Source organism: Mesoplodon mirus, assembly GCF_964341445.2.
Source record: "Mesoplodon mirus genome assembly, contig: HAP1_SCAFFOLD_374, whole genome shotgun sequence".
Taxonomy (NCBI): Eukaryota; Metazoa; Chordata; class Mammalia; order Artiodactyla; family Ziphiidae; genus Mesoplodon; species Mesoplodon mirus.
Genome location: NW_028295577.1, coordinates 222,446 through 247,297, shown reverse-complemented (window position 1 = coordinate 247,297; position 24,852 = coordinate 222,446). Strand labels below are relative to the sequence as shown.

The 24,852-nt window shown below is 37.4% G+C and overlaps 1 protein-coding gene across 1 annotated transcript; it reads right to left on the bottom strand.

The window, feature by feature from the left end:
• Nucleotides 1-56: 56 nt before the first annotated feature.
• Nucleotides 57-23,942, bottom strand: LOC309797368 (uncharacterized protein; the record flags this gene model as incomplete). The annotated part of the gene is made up of 6 exons (XM_082645946.1): nucleotides 23,759-23,942; nucleotides 23,594-23,648; nucleotides 23,466-23,527; nucleotides 23,081-23,159; nucleotides 22,767-23,020; nucleotides 57-94 (listed from the first exon to the last, which is right to left on the bottom strand). Exons 1-6 carry the CDS (start codon nucleotides 23,850-23,852, stop codon nucleotides 57-59), a joined length of 582 nt encoding a protein of 193 aa, XP_082502072.1. The 5' UTR covers nucleotides 23,853-23,942.
• Between the last annotated feature and the right edge of the window lie 910 nt (nucleotides 23,943-24,852).

Genomic DNA, 24,852 nt, shown 5'->3' with positions numbered 1-24,852 from the left:
TAGTCCGTGAATGCACTGGAAATGTTGAAGTAGGTACTTTTTCTGACACTACCAATTTAGGGCGACAGATTGCTGATGGTGAAGTGAGAATCATCTTAGAAGAAATCATTGAAGCTACGACTATAAATACTGTATTTTCTAAGCTCTGAAGCTCAACATTTGCAATAATATCTTGTTTAATTGTTTGTTAAAAAAAAAGAATAAATCATTGAGAAGACTTGTACGAATGAAATTGTAATGTAGTTGAACACTCGGCTTCGTCAAAACGATTGTCTGAAAAAATGCTAGGTGTTCACATAACTTGCACCCTTTAAACGATTTTTCTTCACAAAATATTCAATAAAATGTTTCTCTAAAATGTGACGTTTACATTTTACATCATTTAAACATGATTGAAATCCGTATCGTTTACAATATACACTATATATATATATATATATATACATATTACAATTATTGCAGTGTACAACCTCTACATTGACTACATCTAGTATTGACCTGTTTGGTACACATTAAAGTAGATTTTTTCGAACCTGTTATAACAGGCAACACAGCGTCTCTGTCATTCCGTTGTCTCGAAATTCTATCAGCCTTTTCAAGTACATGGCTAAGTGATAGCGTTAGGACACTAATAATTTCATAAATATTCAAGTACACTCGTATCTTGTGATGTCTGAGAAGTCCCTGGTAAATTCTGTTGGGAAGTTCGAAATGTAATCTAATCCTATGAAACCTGTCTTCCATATCGTTGAATGAATTATAGGAAACATGGAGGTGAGCCATAACCTTGAACGTTTATTTGTTAACAAAACTTGACAGCAAACGACGATGGATTGTTTAGACCTGATGATAATTCTAGTCTATAGTAAGCACATAATGAGTTATGATGGTTTATCCAAAACTCCCAATAATTTTCCGACAACTAAAGTACTTGAGCACCGCGAAGAGCTTGGAGACTTAAGAAAGTGACTTAGCTTTGTCGCTTTGAGGTTATAGAACAAGATTCTTCTCGAATACTACTTTTGGTGTACATTTGCTTCAAAATCCACATTCAAGGAATATGCAAAGAATGCCCAAATTCCTAAATTTTTTGACATCATAAAGTATACGAATATATACATATATATTAGAAAAGAATGCCTTTTTTGAAGAAAACAGTGGAATTCTACGATTTTTACTTTGGTCATTAAATTTCAGAAAATATGCAAATGCAGTGTATGGCAATGCTGTGTTAGGACTTTTATAAATTCCAATTTTATGACATGTTATGCAGACAGAAATCATTGGAATTAAATCCATCAATTAAGTGTGTTTGTTCTTAATTCAATGTTATCCTCAGTGTTGGTGATATTAATGCCTCAGGGATGCGCTATGCATTCGAGCTAATACATATTAGAGATGATTGAATGAGTATGACATTTAAACAATGACTTTCGTTGGGCAACTCACCTATCAAGTCAATGTTTTTATCCTCCCAAACATATCCACTACCAATTTTTGGAATCCGGAATGATGGAGGCCTCGGTTGCCGAGAACACGAGATCGAGCCAAAGGCAACGTGGCCAAGCACTGAAATGCACCCCTTTGGTAAAATTGCGAGGTCAAAATTTTTGCGTATTATTGAGTACCATTATTTAGCTCTATTCTTTTATTATACAATTAGAAAGTTTGTTTCTCCGCAATTAAAGTACAACTAGACGTCGTAATGATCTTATCGACATACGGGATGAGAATAACAGTGCTTGCAAACAGTTATGTCGATTGCCTAATTGTCATTTTACTTTCCACCGCTTTTAATTTTCATTTTCAATGTTATTGTGGTTGTTAATAGCAAATAAACGAGTTGATTGACATTAACACCGAATTTCATTATGGTTCCGCCGCTTATTCTCCTCTTTTCTGAGGAATTGCTGTAGCTGCTTCGTATTATCATTCATACAATTTCGAGCGAATGGAAAACCCTACATTTTCTGTCAACAATATTTTATATGGATATCAACAGGTAAATTTGAAAATTCACATGTATTTTGTAAGGATATTTGCGTTCTAACAGTAACACTTTAAGATGAATGATAAAAAAAACCGGTGTGCTCGAAATGACGAAGCTGAATTCGTGGACCAAAATTGCCAAGAAAAGAAAGTTAGAACTTCATTCACGAAAAATCAGGTTTATTATTTATTCACATAATTAGTTAGTAATGTATTAGGTTGTTCGGAGAATAATGTTGCTTTCGTAATGTCATTTTTCTTCTACAAAAGGATAGAGGATAAAGTGGTTGGCGTTGATCAATCCCTAATAGATGCACCATGCATTCGACTTCATCGGACATCGTAGAAGTGATTGAATGATGTCTGGCCTATACTATAACTTGGAGGTGCTGCGCGATGTGTCTACTCAGTGTTTTTTATATCCTCCCATACAATTCTGGTACCAGTTTGTTGAACCGGATGGATGGAAGGTTTGGTGAGCCCAGGGCGTGGGGATCGAATGAAGTGTGTATTGAAGGACACCTCTAACCACTGCTCTACACGTGCCCCTATCTTATCTCTCTCTATATCTTTTTCTTGTATATGTTTTAATTAACTTCATAATTAATTAATGCTGCCAATTATGTTTTTGACACATCTAAAACGTTAGAATTTCAGGTGTCAAAAGAAAAATTTCGACAAGTCTATTTCTACGATTTCAGACTGGGACATAGAGTAGCACAATTAACGCATGGGGTCAAGGAGCTGTTAACAAACGCACAGTGCAACGTTGGTTTCAAACTTTCACCGTGGAGAATCCCACTTCGAAGATGAGGAAGGGCACGTTAGACTGATAAACGTAACGATAATAACGGACACGTGTAGCGCAGTGGTTAGAGGCGCCCTGCAATGCAAAATGCATTCGATACCGCGCGGCGGGCTCACCAAGATTACTATCACTTCGGAGTCGGTAAATTGGTACCAGAATTGTATGGGAGGATAAAAATACTGCCTTGACACATCGGCTGGCCCCCGCAAGGCATTGTATAGGCCACATATGCATTCAATCACCTCTATGATGTCTAATGAAGTCGAATGCATGGCGCATCCCAAGGATTGATCAACGTCAACCACTTCATCCTTTATCCTTTAACATTAATAACAGTATTATGCTTCTTGCTAAGCACATTTCTACCATATATCGTTCGATACTGTGGAGAGGAATTTGCTTTTTTTTCTTTTTATAGGATTCAGAATAATTAAATTTATTCAAAAGTAGATTGTTGATTGTTTGTTATGGTTTTGGTAAATTCATTTGTTGATGACTGTTTGTATGTGTGGGCGAAAACCATTAGTGACAAGGAAAACACAAGCTGTTTGAATTGCAATAAATTGTTGTTGGCGCTCGTGTACAAGAAACACGTGACGACTTCTAAACGGGTGTATTCTTTTAGCATTTATCTGCGGCATTCTTAAGTGATTTTCCCTCTTTATTGTGATTATTTTCGAAAGCTTTCCTTCTTTTTTGTTCTAGCAACATGTTGAAAAAGGTTATATTTGCGCGTTTTAACAATGTTAATTAACAATCTTCTTAGCCTCATCCTTGTTACGGTATTTTTGAGTGCCTCCCATTCCAATGTTGTTGTCCATGGCAGACAAGAAGTTGTATCATGTTAACCAATTCTCTGTTAGTCAGTCGTCCAAACTTCAACTGATTCAGTTTCATTTCTATTTTGACGTTTTAAATCATCTAACATTTTCTTTTCTATTGAATCTGCTGTGTGTTAGTTACGCACTTAGATATCTAAGTATACCGTCCTCCCTTATTCCTAGATCTGCTGAACACATGGCTTTAGAAACTGCTTTATTCTACCTTTATTAATACCGTTTGTCGTGTATCAAAGTATGCAACCTTACGTCTAGCATTTCCGCTTCACTTATGCTGTATAAAAGTCCGAAGAGCTATGCTCGTAGAAATATCAATTTCCTTGGCGGAGTCTTGCAAACGATCCAATGGTAGCTGTCGCCAAAAATAGCGAAAATAAATTGTCTTATTTTCATCACCTCAAAAGAACTTATAATAAGGCAACTTTGGGTGGGATGAGCCAAACAAGGTCACTAAATCTCAGCATCATTCTAGCCATCTAGGGTCTGGTGATAGTATAAAGGCGTATTGTACATACGTCGCTACAACGCATACACACTTGCGTCTGAATCTTTGACTAACGATGTGATATTAGCTAAGAAGGTTAAGAACGGTATCACTAGATAGGCCGAGATTGGAATACCTCAGTGATTTATGATGCCGAAGAAAAAAGGTTTCTCGAAACCTCAAGCAGTTGAAGAGACTCTTTAAATCAACGTCTCCATGTCAGTGCTAATAAAGCCGATAATTTAAAAGCACAAGTCCGTCGGCAGAAGCACTCCGGTAGATACCCAAACGCGGAGATGCGCGAGCAACATGCCGATCTTGCAAAGTTCTTCAGAGAAGGGATAAAAGGAAGGACGAGAGAAGAGCATCATTACTGCGTTAAGATGCAAAAGTCAGAGAAACATAACGAAATCCCGCCCAGTTATAACCGATGGAAATTGCGCTTAAGAAATTTACATATAAACATAGAACGTTAGTATAAATTGTCTTTTTCAAGTCTGTCATATTCGGAACTCTTCAGCTCTGATTATCGAAATCTTATCCGCAGCTATCGAACAGCCGTGACTTTGAGCATGTATGTGTTTGGACAGCATAGTATTTAAGCAGTTCAGCTTGCTATTTAGCAGTTCTCTTCCTTGATGGGAAGATAGATGTGAATATAGCCCGTTCCTTAGATTTATTACGTTCCGAATTCTTATAATTTTGTCGGCGAGTGTAGCGCAGCGATTAGATGTGTCCTGAAATTCACACTGGATCGATCGATGGTTCGATTCAGCGCATCGTGCTCACCAATCCTTCCGTACCTCCGAGATCGGAAAATTGATAATGAGAGGGTAAAGGCATCGACTTGATACATAGGAAGACACCGCAGATCAGTGTATGGAGCAAATATGCATTCAATTACCTCTACGATGCTTGATGAAGTCGATTGTATGGCGCATTCTTCAGGGATTGATCGAGGCATACCACTTTATCTTCGCTTTATTAACTTATTATTGCAAGAAATTTTTTTATCAGGAATTATCGCGAGTACTATTGATCAGGAACTGTTCAATAGAAAACAATTCATAGTGGTTTTACATGATTTTGAAATGAATTCATCTGATATTATGATGCTACCGCTTGTAAGTTGCCGTTTAACCCAGCGGCTAGACTGACTTGGTGTGTTACATTATCATAAATCTTCAGCCTCTTATAATTATCGTATTTTTGGCGTCGACATCACTAATAATTCTTCTTACAATTTCCACTAAATTTTGGATTAAAAAGTTTTTGTTAAACCTACCTAGTTAGAAAAATGTAGTGTAAAGTATTTCCTGTTTACAAGCATCACTTTCTTTATCTGGAATGTGCTTCAAGCTTTCCTTTAGTGTGACGAAAGTTCTATTCCTCACTAGCTATGCTTGGAATCGATTTCGTCGATTTTATCCCTCATCTGAATCATCGTGGATAAGATTTGATGATGGAGTTCGTTGATCCGTTTTCATGTGAGGTTATCAATCTCGTTCTATATGGGCGTCAGTTAGACACTCTTCGGCAAAACGACACCGTCCACTCTTTCTGGAGTCTCAGTAAGGGAGCTGCTTGAAAAAGACGTGCGGTTCTTATTTTTAGACGGAATTTCTCATTTCATGAATGGTTACATAATAAACAGACGAATGCACAAAAAACGTACATGGCTAAGTTTCATGATTAGATCTTCTCTGTAAAAATGAGGTAGAAACCACTTTTTATAACTCGGTCACTGAAGCCGTGCCCATGGTTTCTTAGATTGTCTGTATTCAAAATGGTAAACATTCTTGCACTTCTAGGATCTACACTTTATGCCCTTTTTCAAGAATAGGTTCAAGGTAAGTATTTGTGTTCTCTTACCTACAGCAGTTCTTCTGTTATGTTTTCAAAGCCAAAATCAATCTTTTTCTTGACTTGATGAATCTATGGTTTCTGTTCATAATCATTAATATCACTCTGGGGTTTCCACACGACACGCGTTTCATTCAAAAGTTTAATAATTACCACTAATTAACAACACAATAAGAAAATACAACAATGTTTGAAGTGTAGCTTTTAAAACAAGTTTTTGAAATGGAGAACATATATACAATTGAAGTTATATGAGAGCTTGCAAAGTATTTTGAAGAAGGTTCAGGAAGCATTTAGTAAAATGAAAGAACAATATATAGAATTTAATGACTAACTATGGCAAGGCATACTGATTTTCATGCCACTTCAGGTGTTATCTTTTACTACTGCTTGAGAGGACGATTCCTATGGCAAAAAGCTTCTATCATGTGTAAGGAGTACTGGGAATGGGAGCAATGGTTGAAGCATAAAAATCCGACACTACCAAAACGATGGACGTTGTTTAGTGAAAAAGCATTTAAACTTATGAAAAGGTAAGTTTGACTAAAAATGTCGACTTCCGGACTTCTATTTTTCTTTACTTTTTATCCAACTCTTGCGAACGAGTAGCATGAGCTACATAGTAATCGTGAAATATTACTAAGATCTAATTTAAGCGGCTAAAATCTGAGATAGTTGTAATTGCTCGTGCATTTGGTTTCCTGAGGACAAGTTCGGCACTTCCATGCTGCAACACATTCAAGAGTAAGCCTATTGTCTCATATTGCCGTTACACATAAAGAGTATGTTGCTGGTTTAGTGAGATCTCTTTCTTTTCCCGTTATAACATTATTAGGAATTTCTCAAGGTTTACAAGGTTTACAACTTAACGACTATGCTTCACAGGAAAATAGCTATTATTCTCAATAATTTATAACAGCTTGGTTTTTGGATGGAAATCTCAAACTCCTTTTCAATTTGGGCGATCATCTGTCCGAAGAAACTCTGTTGTACATCACAGTTTGACAATCAGGAGCGCTTTCATCCCGGTCGACAAGTAAATCATTGAGGACAAAACAAAAATGTTACATTTCTAGTGCTTAAAACTTGTACAGGAGTCTATTTTTATTATTCAGTTATTGAGCAGAAAAATTACTTGTTTAAATAATTTTCGAAGTCTTAAGATAGTCGTGGAAGAAGAGCATATTTATTTTAGAACGTTGACGGCACGAGGAAAAGACCGTTGGTCGGCTAAAGATATGAGGAAATTCATTTCAAAGGAGAAGCTTTTGAAGCCAGTTAAGGTAGAAGAATCTGCATGAAGACATTATCATTTCAATGGTTTAATTTTCACATTTCATAAACAGTTCTTAAATGCAATTTTTGATCACCCAACATTCATCGTGTTCTTTGTTTACTTCCTTTTTTTTCGTTAAGATTTCTGTAGCATTTCGTGCTATCACTATCACTTTCCTCCAACATTTCTTGTCTTGTGATGCTTATATGTACATAATTTGATTTTTTTTCGTAGACTTCTGAAGTTTTGACGAGCATTTTTTTTAAATCTTCCATCATAGCCTTTTCTATGTGAATAGATGAATTTTATTCAAATAAATATCGTAATTACTCGTGTCAATGGTGGCAAATGATGTAACGACTTTCATACTCAATCACACCATTAATCTCTAACTCAAGACAGCTATGCTTCAGTTTAACATGCAAGTTTTATCAAATCACTCTGCTTTCAAATTATTCTAGTTCATTTTAGAATGAAGCGGACGATGTGTTCGCATATAGACCGAGTGAGATCGTTAAGGTGAGCTCTTAAATGCAGATGGCGACATAATCTTAGAAAGTCAGCAAGCATTACGGTATACTATCGATTTTTTATCTCTACCGTTCTTGACTAAGCAACTACAATCACTTTAGCAAAAAAAATACACCCTTACCTCTTGAGGGGTTAAGGATATAAGTGCGATACATCCATTTTCTAGTTCTTTGATTCAGTTTTACTTCCCTTGTTCAATATTTATCAATTTACAGAATCAAGATCAAAGAAAAGATAATGGGAAAAAGAAGAGAACACTGAACATTGGATCAGCGCCACATTGTCAGCAATAGCGGAAATTAGCGAGCAAGTGGTGTCAGCTGTGACGACTAATTCCGTCATATTGCTTGTATGTTTTTGCATGAAACCAACCAGAAATGTAATTAATAAAGTAATTTGAAACTGTGAGAAGTTATTCACTACAATCTTTGGCTTCATTATACTACAATAATATAAAGTATTGAAAAACAGCATATCGATAGAATGTTCCATCGATATAAAGTCTATTAATATTGAAACAAAACTCCTCAGGCTCTAAGTCTACGTGAATAGAAGCGTCTTCGACGGGGATAAATAGTAAATTATTAGTTTATGTTTGTTTGTCGCTTTTGCGCAGTTGTTTCAATCAAATAAATTGTTCAATTATAGACTAAACAGTAGATGTAAAGCTTGCTTCGTTGGGTATCGTGCTATGATTTCGAACTCGTTTGAGGTAAATTCATGATTTAAAAAGTATTCACTCCAAGTTTTTGGAAGAACGTTTTCTCTTTCAAATTTTAGCATTATTATACATCATTATCTATATGATTAAATTTTTAAAAATATTTTTGTTACATTTCTCCTCGTTATTTCACAGATGAGATTCCACAAAACTGCAAGCCAGAGCTGAGTTATAAGAGGCGATACTGATCTCTTGGTGCCTGTAAAAATCAGATTTCACCCATTCTGTAAAAAAGGTGATATATACAAAACACTATGAAAAGAGTATAACATATGTAGTGTTTTCTCAACTGAGTTTCTCAAATATTTGTTAGCAATAACATTACTCATCTGCCGAAAGTTCGAAGACCACATACTCGTTAGCGAGGAAAATCCATAAAAAGCTTATGCTCATTGCTTGTGAGCTTACTTCCGAAACACACCAAATGAACGTAATGCCTGCTTGGACGAATATCATGGTAGTATTCTTTATTAGAATTTTGTTCTATCATTCCTATAAGTTTCAGCCTGTGTCACACCTTACATCATTATCAATGAGGAAGACTGAGTCAACTAATATGCATTTCTAAGAGCATCATCCTTATTGTTACTAGCCAAAAATTTGTGCAAGAAGCTTGATATCACTTAAAGTTATAAAGCTTAGGTAAGAAAGTTATAATTCCACAATTTCCAAGACCGACTGTCTTTTAACCTCGGCATTGTTTAATACTTCTTGATTCTTCTTCTTTGAACGAGCGCGAGGTTGTTAAGTTTATTATGAGGCTGACGTTTCGGCCGTGTCGCCTTCTTCAGAGCCTGGAAAGGTCGACTGACAGCGATCTACCAAGCCAAACACGTCAATATCTCAAACAGAGAAACTCAAAAACCAAATCCTAACCGCGTGAATAACATCGAATACTCACCACTTCTCTGCCTTCGACCAACCGCTAGGTTGTGTCTGCGGAAGAGGAATGAGGTACACTTCCTTCTAGAGTGCCCCTTTATCAGACTAGAAGATCAATCTGATATATTGTGCGAAATCACGTGTGATTAGGAGGCACTCTTCCTTGCGGTTCATATTTGGGTTTTTGAAGTTAATGCAAAATGCGTCAAGAACCCTGCGCGTCGATATGCTAGTTTCTTGCGCAAGAATATTAACCTTAACATCAAAATCCTCTCCGTTGTGTCTTTGTGTCCTATGCGTGCCTAGTGGAGTACTCGTTTTGCTTTTAAATTTTCCATCTAGGTGTTCTTCTATGCGGACACAAAGAGGTCTTCCCGTTTCGCCAATATATTCGTCTCCGCAAGTTTTGCAAGAAATCAGGTACACTGTACCTGAGATCATGCAATCACCGTCTCTGCCCTGAGGGCAAATGCAAAATAATATAATAAATAAATATAAATAAATAAAATAATGTAATACAAATACAAAATATTATACATTACATGTTTTACACATACATTACATGGACGATGCAAAATTTTTAATAACACCAGTTATTTATCTGTAAAAAGTGATCTACCAAAGTAGGAAAGTACTAGTAAGTTTTCTAAGGTGTGTGTACTTTTCATTTTAAGCTTATTTCACTTTAAAACATTCATCATGCCATCTCATTGTGTCATTGGCCTTTTATGTCAAGAAAGTGATTTGGATGTCCGATGGCAAATCTCCATTTTGCTGACGTATGACAATGTGACAATTCATTGTGACAGCTTTCTACCAGTACATCTCACATAAGAGATCCAAGAACAAAACCAAGTTCTTCAGAATTCACAAGTTATTCAGGATGTACTGAATTTTAGTGCAGATGTAGTGCATTCCATAATGATGTACTTTATGTACGAATTTCTAAATAAGAGAAGGCATTTGTACACCGATAGTGTTGGTATACAAGTATTCCTTTGGCTGAGGACTTACTGCATAGAAGGACCTATCTTATGGGCTGTACTATAATATCGCATATATCTATGTTCTCGAACAGTAAGGGTCTAAACCAGCAATAAAAATTGGTGGTAATAAGAATTAATAATTGTTTCCAAACAGAAAATCTTCTCACCCCTAATGTCTGAACAGTCTGAAGAAGAATTCTCAAAGAACTGCAATGATGCTGTTATGTATCCAAATTATTTCCAATAATTTCACTGTCGTGAAAAGAAACACAGTAAGTTAGAACATTTATCATTACTGATTTATTATTACATCATAGTGAAAAGCTGTCCTAAGGTAATGAACCTCAATGTCTAAACAAGGGAATATCTGCGTTTTCTCATTGGCCATAATCTGTAGTGTATATTCTCTTAAAAAGCAATACACTCTTGTCCCAAATTGAGCTGCTCTAAATGGAGGTTTTTTATAAATTATTAGTTGAGAGAACAGTTTTCGAAGAGCTATTCCGGACATACGATTTACGTCGAATTTTCTTTTCTAGTGATTTCAAGAAGTGCGGTAAGAAAACCTCTGGGAATCTTTCAAGGGGTGTATACCGATTTTGGTACACATGGCGTTTTTGTGTTAAGGAAGCGAACCGAAAAGCTATATTCTAGGCAGCAGAATCCATTCAATTTATTCATTAAATTTCATAGAGTACTATTAAAATTAGGAATTGATAACACATTAGAAGTGATACTGTTCAGCAAAAGAAAGGTATTGGTTCGATCATACACGAGGACCATTAAGCCTATCATCCCTCCGGAGTCGGGTCGGAGAATTGGTACCAGACTTGTTCAGGACCAATTGGCTTCTTCAAATCCGCATAACTGGCGACTACTTAAGGGTTGAACAACAATTGTTTAATTTTCAATTATGAAGTAGTATAAGTATCAATATCCTTCATATTTTTACCCAGATGTCTCTTTAGTAAATTCCAGAAGATTACACTTTCCTAACCATTTAACAACATAATAACCTTACTGGTTCAATGCGGCACCAGACCAACGAAGCCCTTAAACCTTGAATTTGGTTTGTAACATTGTTGTCGAGCAGTTCGTCTGTTAACAAATCGGAAGATTCAAATCGCTGCTCTCATGAAAACAATCTCAGGTGATAAAATAACGATGGATTGTAGACGATTTATTTATAAAGGTCATAATTTACTTTTAAAATGATATAATCCTGATCAAACACAACATGGCTACTCTGAAAAAAGGAACAGTTGGAATCTACTAATTCTACCAACGAGACACTTTTCTTTTGTTCGCATAGCATTTTGACGTCTTGAAATCGACGATTTTCCTGAAAACGTTTTCAGCAGCGGTCTAGTTGTTAAAGACTTCTTAGTAGTAGTAGCTTTCGAGATTCCTGCGAAAAAATGGTAATCGGTTAGCCAGAGATCCGATGTGAAATGATTCGTATGTGAGGGTTACGTAAATCTATTAGTCGAGAATCTACAGCGTTACAGGTACCAGATTTTGTCGAGGATTTTTGTACAAAATAATTGACTGTTTCTGGTTGCCCTTTTTAAAATGTGTGGCAAATTTTGATCTAATTGTCCAAAGCCATATAACATGGATCTAAAAAGCGACAATGTTGCTAATTTCAAAACAATTTCCACGTAAATTAGTTCTTTTATTAAGGCTAGCAAACGGATAAAAAGAATCGCGAAGAAATACCTTTCTAATATGTATCCACCCTACACACATAAATTAGTTGGGCATTTTAGATTCTTTCGAGTTTTTTCTTCGTTTCATTAAACCACAATATTATTTGACATCGGTCTCATCCTATGCACACTTTGGTTTTTTATGTTTTTTTTTCATCGATATTCCGTTTTCTTGCCAAGTACGATATATTGTTGTGGTTTTTGTTATTATTTGAAAAATAAAGGACAATCAATCAGTGCTGATCAGTCTCGCGCTATGCATTCGACTTCATCAAGCATTGTAGAGATTAATAAATGCGTATATTTGCCAATAAAATGACTTCGGTGGCCTACCGATCTATCACGTCAGTGTGCTTATCCTCTCAACCAAGTCTGGTACCAATATACCGATTCCAGCGGAATGGAAGGTTTAGTGTGCCTGGGTACGGGATCGAACCAAGGATTGTTGGAAAGCGTATTGCAGGCCACCTCTAACTACTACGCTACACGCGCACCATTAGTATTTAAATCAGGTGTATTGCAAATGCCATTTGAACACTTTCAACTATAGCAACACTCCACGAAAGTAGTGTATTGTAACCATTCAGGATTCTTTTTGAGATCAATTGAGAATTGTAGAACTATTTTATAATTTTCTGCGTTATTCGTTTCCATCTACACATGAGACTCAACCTATCTTTATTCATTTATTCACAGATAGGTCAGTGACTCCGTCATTGATTGCCAAATAAAATCATTACAAAATTCTTTCTGTTGAAAGCCACAAGCCATATGACGTCTTACTTTCAAAGGAAAGGATCCTAGATAGTCGATCTCGCGCACGCTCCTCCTCCTTAGGTTGCAAAAGAATTCTTCATCAGTACTGTCCGATACGCTTGTTGAGTGTTCTCTACAATTTTTACACGAAGATTACCCTCTTCTGCATATCGTGAACTTTGAGTCACAACAACAGCAATCAGGATTCCGTCATGAAACCTGTTGTATGGACCACATCCAGGCCGTATTCAGGACCATAAGAGTATGTCGACAGCATCATTTGCCTCTTGAATTCACTTTTTCAAATATGACATTACATTAAACGCATTTCCAGCGTTGGAACGAAATGTATCACAAAAACACAGCTTTTATATCACCCTCTAACCATACATCGTGAAAGAGATCCAGAGATCGAAATAAGAAATTAGAAAATCTCTAGTTAAATATAAGATTTGATCCCATCTATTGCAGCGTTTGGTCAGGAACAGCTACTTTGTAAGTATATTCCTCGCAAAAAGTGTCTTCTGGTTGAAGGCTCCTCTCAAACGATGTTGAATAGCTCGACGCCAATGATTGCCTTAGGCGAACTAGCTGGGAGCAAACCTACAAATAATACAGCTATGAAAACCAGACATTGCGAAAAATTACCGACTCACATATATAGTAGACATCCTCAGCTTCTGATCGAAAAGTCGCACGTCCTCTTTGGTAATGGGATGGTCTTCAGGAGGGCAGAATGATAACTCTTCACCAAGAAAAGCATCCGTAAAACGAATCCCTTCACACAGATGTGAAATGTCTTTCAATTTCTCGAAACTAAAACTTCGTGAGCTATAAAAAATACAAGTAAGAAATATGTACAAAACTATTCTGAAATGACAGAGATACCTTTAAGAAAGTAAAAAATAGTGAAACGTAAGGATATGAAACACCATATTCATGTCTCAAAAAAGAAGAATGAGGAGAAAGTAAATCAACCATCTTAGTCGTTGACGAGTGCGTTCTTCTCCCCAATATACCATCACTTGAAGCTCACTAGCTGTTCGCTGTTGCTACAACAAAACTACTTTAAATGGATCTAATAAGTTTCGAAACCAAAAGGGAGTACAGAAATACAGGTATGCAAAAATGCTTACTGCTGTTGACGCAGTAGAGACAATTGAGTTCATTGAAGATATGGAGAATGGAGACGTATGGAAACCAGCTTAAAAAGGCAAAATAACTGTAGGCGATATTAAGCGCGTCAAATTTTTCGAAAAGTTAGATGAGCGTTACGATAAATTTTTCTTCAGGATAAAATCATAATTATAAGTTTTAAGTGAATTTTGTTTACGACCACATATCTAAATGTGTTACTACAGAGGACATTTAAATGAAAATAAAAACAAGACGTAAGCAAAATAAATAACAGTGAATATCCTTTCCTTAGAGTCACCACGATCTATCACAATTCCAGGAGCTGGACGAATATCAGCAGGAATGTGTTCCAGAGCGCCAGATTCTGTAGTGCATAAAACGACTACACGGGGAAAACGCTCGTCTAAAAGTTCAAGTTTTATAATGAATCATATAAGATATAATCACATACAATGCTCTTCCAATAGCTTCTGAATCAACAACGGTTGTTAGTAACAAACCGGTTTCCTGAGTTTGTCAACGAAAATGAGAAAGTTGATTCATGACAAGACTGTAAGATATAAGTTCCATTTCGTAAAATACGTAGGTCATCTCTGGCCTTCACTCTAACAACTGCAGCTCCACCCAGTCCTCGAACCGGCATCTTAAAAGAAATAATGCTTTATGTAGAAGTGTATTAAAAAAGTAGAAAGAAAAATTAAGAGTTTATTTCAGCTGAAAGTAACCATAAAAATGAAATTAACACCATTGAAGTTACACAACAAAGATTTAAGAAAAGAAAAGAAACAATGAAACATTATCTATAAATAAAAGCTTATAAGAAAAAAAAGAATACCCTATAGTTCACTTGAGGTCCATCTCCTCCCTCCACCGCAATCAGAACATTTGTATAGAATCGAGCAATCTGAGACGGGGAAAATTCAATTCGAAGCGGAACAGTACGACGTGGATCCAGAAGTAAGATTTGGCTGTCCAAGAGCTGCAACCAATATAGTCGTTCTTCATTAGAGCATTGAATAGTGATAGGAAAGATTTTAGAAAATAACTAGTGTACAGTAAAAGGTGGTCCAGAATGACTGAGCTTCGCCCTTATTCGAAGAGAGGTATCTGTACGATTGGTAACATCAACGTTCGAAACAGCTGTATCTCCAATAGCTACGAAACCGAACGCTACTTCGAGTTGAGGGATATAAAGCACAGACCTAAATCTCAATTTTCAGAAAATAAAGCTGTCATAAAATTCTTATTGGTAAGTGAAAAAAAAACCTCCGCGTCGGATTAGAAGTCAGTTGTGAAAAGCATGGAACCATAGCGTTTGTAGATAAAGAGCCAGATGATCTTGCAGAGGAATGCGGTCGAGAGCTCAACTAAAGATATATTCGTCAACTTCATTCACTCGCACGTCATTAGGTTGTATGGGGCATACGAAAGAAGTGAATAACGACCAAAAACAGCTACGAGCCGCTCTCTGGGGAACTTAGCAAACCTATTAGTTGCCTTACCGACCTTTGAAGAGTATACGTGGACTTACTTCTTCAAGCTCTGAAGTGTCTCACCACTTCTTCCCAATCATAGAATCAACCAGTATACACAGAATCAAGAATGATTATGACTAATGTATGTTGTGTGCAAACCATCCCAGCACAACAGATATAGGAATTATATTTTTGATCATAAAAAATACATAGTTGGTTTTGGCTTACATTTACTCACAAACAGCAATAGGACGCAACATATAGTACTATGCAGCTAACGGAGTGAAGTTTCATCATAGAGATATGCGTACAATTACCAAAATATGTATGAAAAACAGCTTGAATAGCTAATAAACAAGCAAACAACAGCACGGAAGTTGATGAGAGCGAACACAAAAATTTATACACAAATACTAATTGTTTACTTATTATACATAGAGTGCTTGCTAATTAGATCGTACTTGCCTAGCTTTCCCTTTATTGCTTTCGTTGCCTTATAACCCTAATCCAAGGATGGAAAATGGATTGTATACGGGGTTTGAATGCAACTTTACAATCATTCTTCTATTCATTATAAATGGCCCAGAAAGATATCAGAGAGACAGAATAAGATGCAAGAGAGCTTTAAGGTGAACATTGGGATGGCTGACAATAATGATTGTGGCTTAAGCCACCCAGTTGTAGTTGCAACTTCAAAAGATTTGTACGTTTGTATTTTATAGAATAACACACGCAAACGTCGCGATGCTCGAAAAGGATCACCACCAGGAACGAATATTGTAAGAGAAAGAGGAACTATTAAAATCATAAAAGCAAAAAAACCGCCTCACAACGCACCTCTCCCTCGCATGTAACCTTCCCTTGATTACAAGCAGCACCATGATCCATTTTCTAAAATGTATACATTAGGAAATAAAAAAAAGAAAATCAAAAAGAAACCGAGAAGGAAATAATATTCAAATGAATGTTGGCGGTACCATTCGCTTCGGAGTAGAGTCTTCACCATGTAAAGCATTTTGAGAGGTGAATTTTTAGCCAGATATATTTCCAGTTCGTCTTGATCTAATCTCTTTTTTAACCCACCTAAGACAACGTGTACAACGTCTAAATTTTTGTGTCAAGCCCATGGAACAACGTATAATTTCTCATCTCTCACGCAACGAATAATATGTGACTCATGATTTTCACTGTAGTTTCGCAATAGCCCGCCCCTTATTTGTGTATTCGGCTCTACAATTCGGCTTATCTATTTAGTTTTCCATGTTTCTATTGAAATACGTTGCTGTCGCCTTTGGCGGTCGATTTTGCAACACATGTAGTATATTTCTCCAATTTTATACAACATTTACAACTATCCACTTTAAAGAAAAGTATTTATCGCCTAGGAACCCTATAATAAACGAGGCTTGGCTCGATCTCGCGCTCCAAACAAACCGAACTCTCCATCCTTTGAGATCAGGAAAGTGGTTCCAAAAAAAAGCATTACCTGGAAACATCGGTAGGCCACGCAAGATCGTATAGGGCAAATATTTTACCTGTTCGAGGCTCAGCTTAATAGGTTGTAAATCCCAAAGTTATTGACCAACGCCAAAAACTCTACCCTCTTATAAATTCAGTACTACAACTATGATTCTTAAAAGAGATTTCAAATGAAAAACAACCAATTGCTGGTAATAACTGGATGTTCCACGGATTTCCACTCACTGAGGTTTTTCCTCACTGATGGATCTCGAGCCGGTTAGTCGTGAGGCTACGTGGCGCGTCCCCAGGTGGCGGATAGGGGGTCAAACGCGAACCAAAAGCGACCTTGTGCTTCCCAGAGCAGCAGGTGGATCAAAGGGATGAACACTCTTTTTCTGCTGCGCAGATCTGGCAGTGCAAATTGTATTCTACAAGTCAATTCGGCCAAAAGCCTGCAAGCAAGTGACTAGGAAGTACATGGGAGGCGGTTAGGAGTCCTGTCCACTCAACTGCAATGAACTCTGGGAAAGACTGGCAAGCTACTCATTAGTATATTCAGCCCCCATGGTTAGAGCCCGGCAAGCTACCCCATGGGTACAAAAGATGCCAAACAGAGTAAAATAAATGAGAGTCATTCCCCTGACCACGAAAGAGCCCCCGATAAGGCAGCGTTGGGTAGGACGAGTACGGAGAGGCTGCTACAATCTCAGGGCTATCTGGGCTACCTAAATGTGATAGGACTAAGGTGACGATCTGTACCTACAACGCAAGATCGCTTGCATCTGAGTCCGCTGTTGAGGACTTGCTGATGCAGGCCAGAAAGATCAGATACGACGACATCGGACTGGCTGAGACGAGGAGACATCATTCCTTTAACGCCGTTTATGATTCTGGAAAAGAACTCTTCCTTGGAACATGCGACAATAGAGGAGTTGGAGGCGTTGGTGTCCTCGTCAACACGAGTTTGGCCATGAACATCGAATCGTTTAAACAACTAACAACCCGAATCGGACGGTTAAGGTTGAAGAGATGTGGGCCTATGCCGGCTCTAATTATCTACGTCGTCTACGCAGCTACCTCAAGCTACGACGAAGATGAGGTCGAAGCGTTTTATATGGACTTGGAGAAGTTCTACAGAGAAGATCATACCTCCTTCCAAGTCATAATTGGCGACTTCAACGCTAAGATTGGACCGAACAGGGAGAGAGGCTATCCGAGTTTATCATGACGACCAAGACAATCCATGGTAACTCACAGTTCCAAAAGCCCCTCTCTCAACGCTGGACGTGGGAATCCCCCAATGGAGAGTACCATAGTGAAATAGACCACATCATAGTAAACCGAAGATTTTGCATAACCGATTTGGGTGTGCAAATGCACTGGCTCGTCTCTTCACAGGCTACCTGTCAGAATGCAAGGTTCCAAACAATGGAAGACCAGCAAAACCGTGTTGTTGTACAAAAAGGGAGACCTCCACGACATTGGCAACTATCGCCCAATCTGCCTGCTGTCCGTCGTAAATAAACTCTTTACTAGAGTCATTCTCAACAGGATGGACAGAACATTGGACGAGGTACAGCCATGCGAGGAAGCAGGGTTCCGAAAAGGATTCAGTACGATAGACCACATACACACAATAACGAGGCTCATCGAACTATCACGAGAGTATAAAAGACCGCTCTGTCTCACTTTCATCGACTTGAGGAAAGCCTTTGACTCCGTTGAGACAGAAGCGGTTATAGAAGCTCTGGGAAACCAGGGCGTCGCTACCCAAACACCACTCCTTCGTGAGCTATAGAAGAATTTCACGAATAGAATACCGTATCGCCATTTTACAACGCAATTAAAATGAACGTAAAGAGGGGTGTTCGACAAGGCGACACAATGTCGCCAAAACTTTTCACATCGAGCCTCGAAGACGTTATGCGAAAATTGGAATGGGACAATGAAAGAGTGAAAAATGATGGTCGGCAACTACACCATCTTCGCTTTGCTGATGATATCGTCCTTATAACATCAAACATCAGTCAGGCGGAACGAATGCTTGCCGACATTGACCGAGTATGTGGAAGTATTGGTCTTCGACTATACATGACGAAAACGGTATTCATGAAAACGGATCGGTCTCAAAGGCCCCATTTAAGCTCAACGGAACAAATATCTCCGAATGCAACAGTTATGTGTACCTAGAAGAACTCGAGAACTCAAATGATGAATGACGTAGCTCCATAGCTGAGCAGGAGGAAGAGAGCAGCTTAGGGAGCTTTTAAGAGCATCGAGGATGTAGTGAAGAGGATGAAGAACACTCGACTCCGTGCCCACATTTTTGAATCAACGATGCTTCCTGCATTAACATACGCATCAGAGACCTGATCGCTACGTAGGCAGGATGAAAGAACACTCAGCGAAAGGGCGATGCTAGGAGTGTCGCGTGTCACGCAAGTGAGAGAGGGAATACGAAGCTCGGACCTACGTCAACGATCGAAAATTAGAGACGCCGTCCTTTACGCCAAAATGTCAAAAATAAGGTGGGCCGGGCACGTGATGCGACGAAATGGCAACCGATGGACAAGAGCCGCCACGGATTGGATTCCTCGGGATGTCAAGCGCACAACAGGAAGACCACCGACCCGATTCTTCAGAGTTCTTTACAAACACGCTGAACGAATGGTATGATGCTCAACGTGTCCCTAGAGCGAGCAGAACCCTTTGGACCACTCTTGCACGCGACAGGGACAGATGGAGGAATTACTGGCGCCCGCTTGATTCAATCGAAGATCAACGGGAATACAGGTGATACAGTTGAACTGGATGTTAAATTGTATGTTCAAATAAACGCTTGTGTTATGTCGGCCGAAGAGAACTGAACTTTTTCGAATTGTTCAACGAGTGTAAAAAATACAATTCATAAGCCACCGAAACATCCAGTGTTTCTCATATGCGAAGAAAGTAAAGAGAAGTACATAGAAGGACAAAGATGACTTCAGTGGTGGAGCAATATGATGCATCACGACACTTGGATTATCGAGAACAGATTTTGCAATGGACTGCAGCTTCTGGGAGAATGAACAGAACTTTAAGAATTTTTGGAGTACTTCTAATATCTCGTTGTGAAAGTAAAGTGGCTTGGGCAGGCGACGAATCAGAATCGAGGGTACCAACATCTTTTGAAGAGATGAACATATTTATTAGACTGTGCCTTCACATAACAACTGTTAACACTATTAAGAGGAATTCCAAATTTCGCTTATGTATTCCATCCTCTTGAATCCCAAATCCCATCAAGAGATAAATTTGAAAATCTGTCTTACTTAGCTTACAATGAAAGTAGAACTGGAGACTTTTAAAATGTCTTCTAAACAATATGCGAATTGCTAACTTTGCTTCAGTAGAGAAAATTTCCTGTTTGAAAACCTCTCTAGGACGCTGGAAAGATTGCACAAGCTCAAAGAGTTTTCAAATTGGTGAGTAGAAGCTCCTTAGGTAAAGGATTAACTATTCGGCTTTGATTAGACCATGAAGGAAGTGGCATGTGGTCGATTCCATCAACCATCATAGGAATGATTGAATGCGTATTTGGCCTATACACTAGCCAAAGGTGGCCCAATGATGTTTCAAGTTAGTGCTTTTATCCTTCCAAACAAGTTTTAACCAACTCGTCATCCACGGAGAGATGAAGGCATGGTGACCTTAGATGAAGGGATCGAACCTTTGTTCGATACAGTGCATATTGCAAATTCACCTCTAATCACTGCTCTACACCAGCCCCTCCTGAGGTTATATATATGTATATATACTATAAATATACAAATGTTATATGTATATATGTTTGTATATATGTTTGTTTGTATGTATATATACATATATACAAACTCCACAAGTATATATATAAATGGTATACCAAAAGGTTCAAAAGTTGATGGCAAAACGTTTAGGTTATACGAGTTGTTACGATAGAGTCGAGTATCTCTAATGTCTTCAATGATAAAACATATGGAATCATAATAATAAGCTGGTACTCTTAGTTTCCTTCTTCTTAGAACAGTTCCGTCGCGAAAAGAACTAACCCGTTTGCAAAAAAATTTTGCAAACTTTAATTTGTACAAAATAAGCTTCTCAGGCGACGCGTGATATAACGTCTGCATCGGGAAGCTGTATAGATTAAATATATGGAGAAGAGCAATAAAAAAGTAGTGGGTGGGCGAGCAAAATAAAGAGCTGAAAGGAAAATGAATCATGCTAAATAGAACGATAGCAAAATAAAGTCAAAGAACAACCGTCAATGTGGCAGAAACCTTTGAAACCATTTCATTGTCAGGAACAATTGTCTTATTCATATCTGTAGTTTTATCCTGAACAGAATATGTTAGCCTTGAAAATAAATCAGGAAGACAGCCTTTACAGAAACACTTGAAACTTAACCTACCAAAGCATTTTCTGCCACAGCGAATCCAGCCTAAACTACAAATATATTGCGCAATGTTATTGCGGCAACTATAAAAGACAGCTCCTACCATGATTCCACCACTGCTACATGATTTAGTGGAAGAGAGATTACGCGAGGTACACGGCAATGATGGTTTACTTAAATAGAGCAGTGTGAATGCACCTTTTTTTACTAATTAAGATATATGCACTGACATATATGAAACCGGAGGCGCAAAAAGGTGATTATGAGCTTTTCGTGCCTTCACTCGACTTTTTCTATGCTCTTCCAACACCTTCATTAACGATTCTGTGGAAGCACCAGAGGGTTGTTTCTGAAAAATTTTTCGTTTTAATTCTGGAAAGGTGTCCGACTAATAAGAAACATTTTCATAAACGGGTTAAAAGATTCGACATTAGAGATAATTCCACCGTTCTTCCAAGAACTCAAACACCGCGATCTCTTTTTTAACGAATAAATAACTGAGAAAAACTATGCTGTTTTTCATGCCAGGGTTATCAATGTTTCGCAAGAATTTACTAACCGAACTTATGTGTAATAGTCACTTTTAAATATACTTCTTGCTTAAGTTAAGACAATAAATACTCGTTTCAGAATTTTTGATTATCGAAGATACACTCTTCGTTAGGATCAAAGGTTTAAAACCTCTTGAATTGTCCTTATACTTAAATGAAGCGATCCCGTGGTTTCCGCAACAGAGTGCTCATCAAGTGTAGATGAAGCTAAAAAGAAAAAACAACTCTATACACATAAAAGGAACCCGAACTAAAGCCAATTTTTCCATGTAAATTACCTTCAGGCAGGATCAGAGATATACCATGGAATTCTTTAGCAAGATCATGATGTCGAGATGTAGCTTTGGCTATTAAGGCTAAAAAACATATGTATATATACACATATATGTATATATATGCATATATATATATGTATATACACATGTATGTACGTGTGCATACGTATATATATATATATATATATATATATATATATGTAAAAGAGTGAATATGCAGTGGATGGCTATAGAATTAATATGAAAATGCAGTAACACACAAATAGGAGTGCTCGTTTGTACGACTCCTGAAGATGAAACAGAAGGGTTTGTCGGTTCGTTGGTAACATACGATGAATCCAGAATCCGCTTGGGAGTACTCCAACTATGACTCAAATTAAGCTGAAATTTGAACGCCTCAGGAAGCTTAAAACATACAGTAACAGTTCCAAGAAAGTTCTTAATCACTTTTTGCATGTCTAATAGCATGTGATCGTAGTCTTTATTGGTAACATCACTCGTTATGTTTTCCTTGTTTACGATGTTCTGACAAAACATTTTAGTACTAACGGAAACCTGGAACAAGATATTCAATCGTTTAATAATGATAGAACGAAATACTTGTGATTATACCAACCGCGCCGTTGTTGCTTTCTGAAGGTGCTTCATTAGCAGCATTCAAGCATGTTCCGTCAGATTTCAGGCAACAATCACCATTATCCTGCAGTAATATAGTTGATGAAACGAATAACTGAGAAAGTTTTAAAAGACATACCGGCACTGGAAGGCCTTGGGAAAATCTAGCCTTATTTGTTTTTTCGCACGAAGAATGATTAATAATGCTTGGCTCCCAACTATTCTCCTTCTCGAAATTGCTCTGATTGAACCTTCAATACAGAGAAATAAAATGGTAAATAGATATAGACTTGTTGGAACAGTTTGCAAACCTTGGATCGTTTAAAATGAAGCGGCCATGATCGCGAAGAAATGATTCCTGCTCTCTTTGAATGATGTCAATTGGTTTTTCTAAAGTGAGACTTATCAGTTCTTTATATTGGATGACTAATAACACAAAACTAACGGTCTGAAATAAATTCGCTGCTTTTGACAGAAACCGCCCGAAAGGATGAACAATCATCGTTATTGAAGGTATTGCTATTCGACGGATGTCGACTTATTGATGACAGAATGGTTAATTGTAAAAGTATAGGAACCTATTTCATCTGCGTAAAGACATGAGTGTGGTTGAAAATAAAAAGTGGAGCTTAAGATTAGAAGTCTCATATACCAAAACAACAAATACTGATTAAGATTAAGAACTAAAGCGCAAACCACTATTTGGCATGTCTCCAATCTTCGATTCCTCCGGAATTGTGGAAAGGAAAGAATGAATCCTGTTAAATAGGTTATACATTCGAAGTTGTTTTAGCTAAAAACAATCTGTTGCGCAAAACACATACCTTTCGTCAACGGATTGTTGAACATTGTCATATTCATGCAATTCCTTTTCATCAACTAAATTAAAAAAAAAGTATTACACAATGACATCACGACATGGTAGATTGCAGAGGAAATTCTACGAGTACCTCGTTAATTAGTATACAACAATTCTAGTGCAAACTCACAGTTTGATTCACGATCTGAAAGCGGGGCATCGTCGAAACTCTGATCATCGAATCTGTCTTCCACTATCTCTTCATCATCCGCAATGCTAGACATTTTGGAAGTGTCTGAAGGTATTAAAGAGAACAACAAATAAAAAAATATATTTGGAATGCATACTGACTCTAGCAACGGTCATCCAGATTAAACGTTAAAAATCCACTAACATTAACGGAACAGTAAAACTCAAACACAATAGAGAAAGCATTAAGAAAATCGATATATTATTTCTGAGTAATCGATATGGAAATTTCAAAATGATAAATATGAATTTTTGAATTCCAAAAAACCTACGAGGAGCACCAAGTTGAGCGCGAGTATATTTACGAGGTAGAGAACTCATTTGAGACCACTGAGATGACGGTTTACTTTTATATCAGCGAAATCAAGAAAACAACACGTACATATCTTTTACACATCTATTCGTGAAATGAAAAACATGATAACCAGCTAGAAATGGATAGAAATCAACACGTCACTATAAAATCCCTATGACCGCCAGCAGGCAGTTTCCACCGCTTCTTAATTGTTGATTTGTGCTTAGGAAAGCATTCATTATGATTATGAATGTCAATAATAGTGTCTCCTACAGTTTATTTATTCGATATTGCGCGACGATTTAAAAAAAATATTGTAGATCTCGTCGAACTGTGCGAGAGAACTATAAAATGTTAAGAGTTCCGGCTTATTGCAACTGTCAAGCACTATATTCTATTGGAAAATGAAAATAAATAAGTTGCGAACTTCAATGTTATTCCACTATTTGAAAAATTAAGTATATTATGCAATTTGTTCAGTAATCATTATTAACACTTCCGTAACGAAACTGTATTTTCGATAACAGACTATAATTTCTTCATTAATAGTAAGGGAATTGGGAAATCTACATACCAATAAAAACAACTTTACTCTACCATTCCAAGTGTAATGTAAATCTATTACAAATGAAGCAAAACATTCCAAAAAAATGAAACCAAATCTAAATTTTTTCAAACTTTTCAAATAAGCGCGGTAGCCGCAAATACAAACGGAGCTACGAAAAATACGTCTATGCATT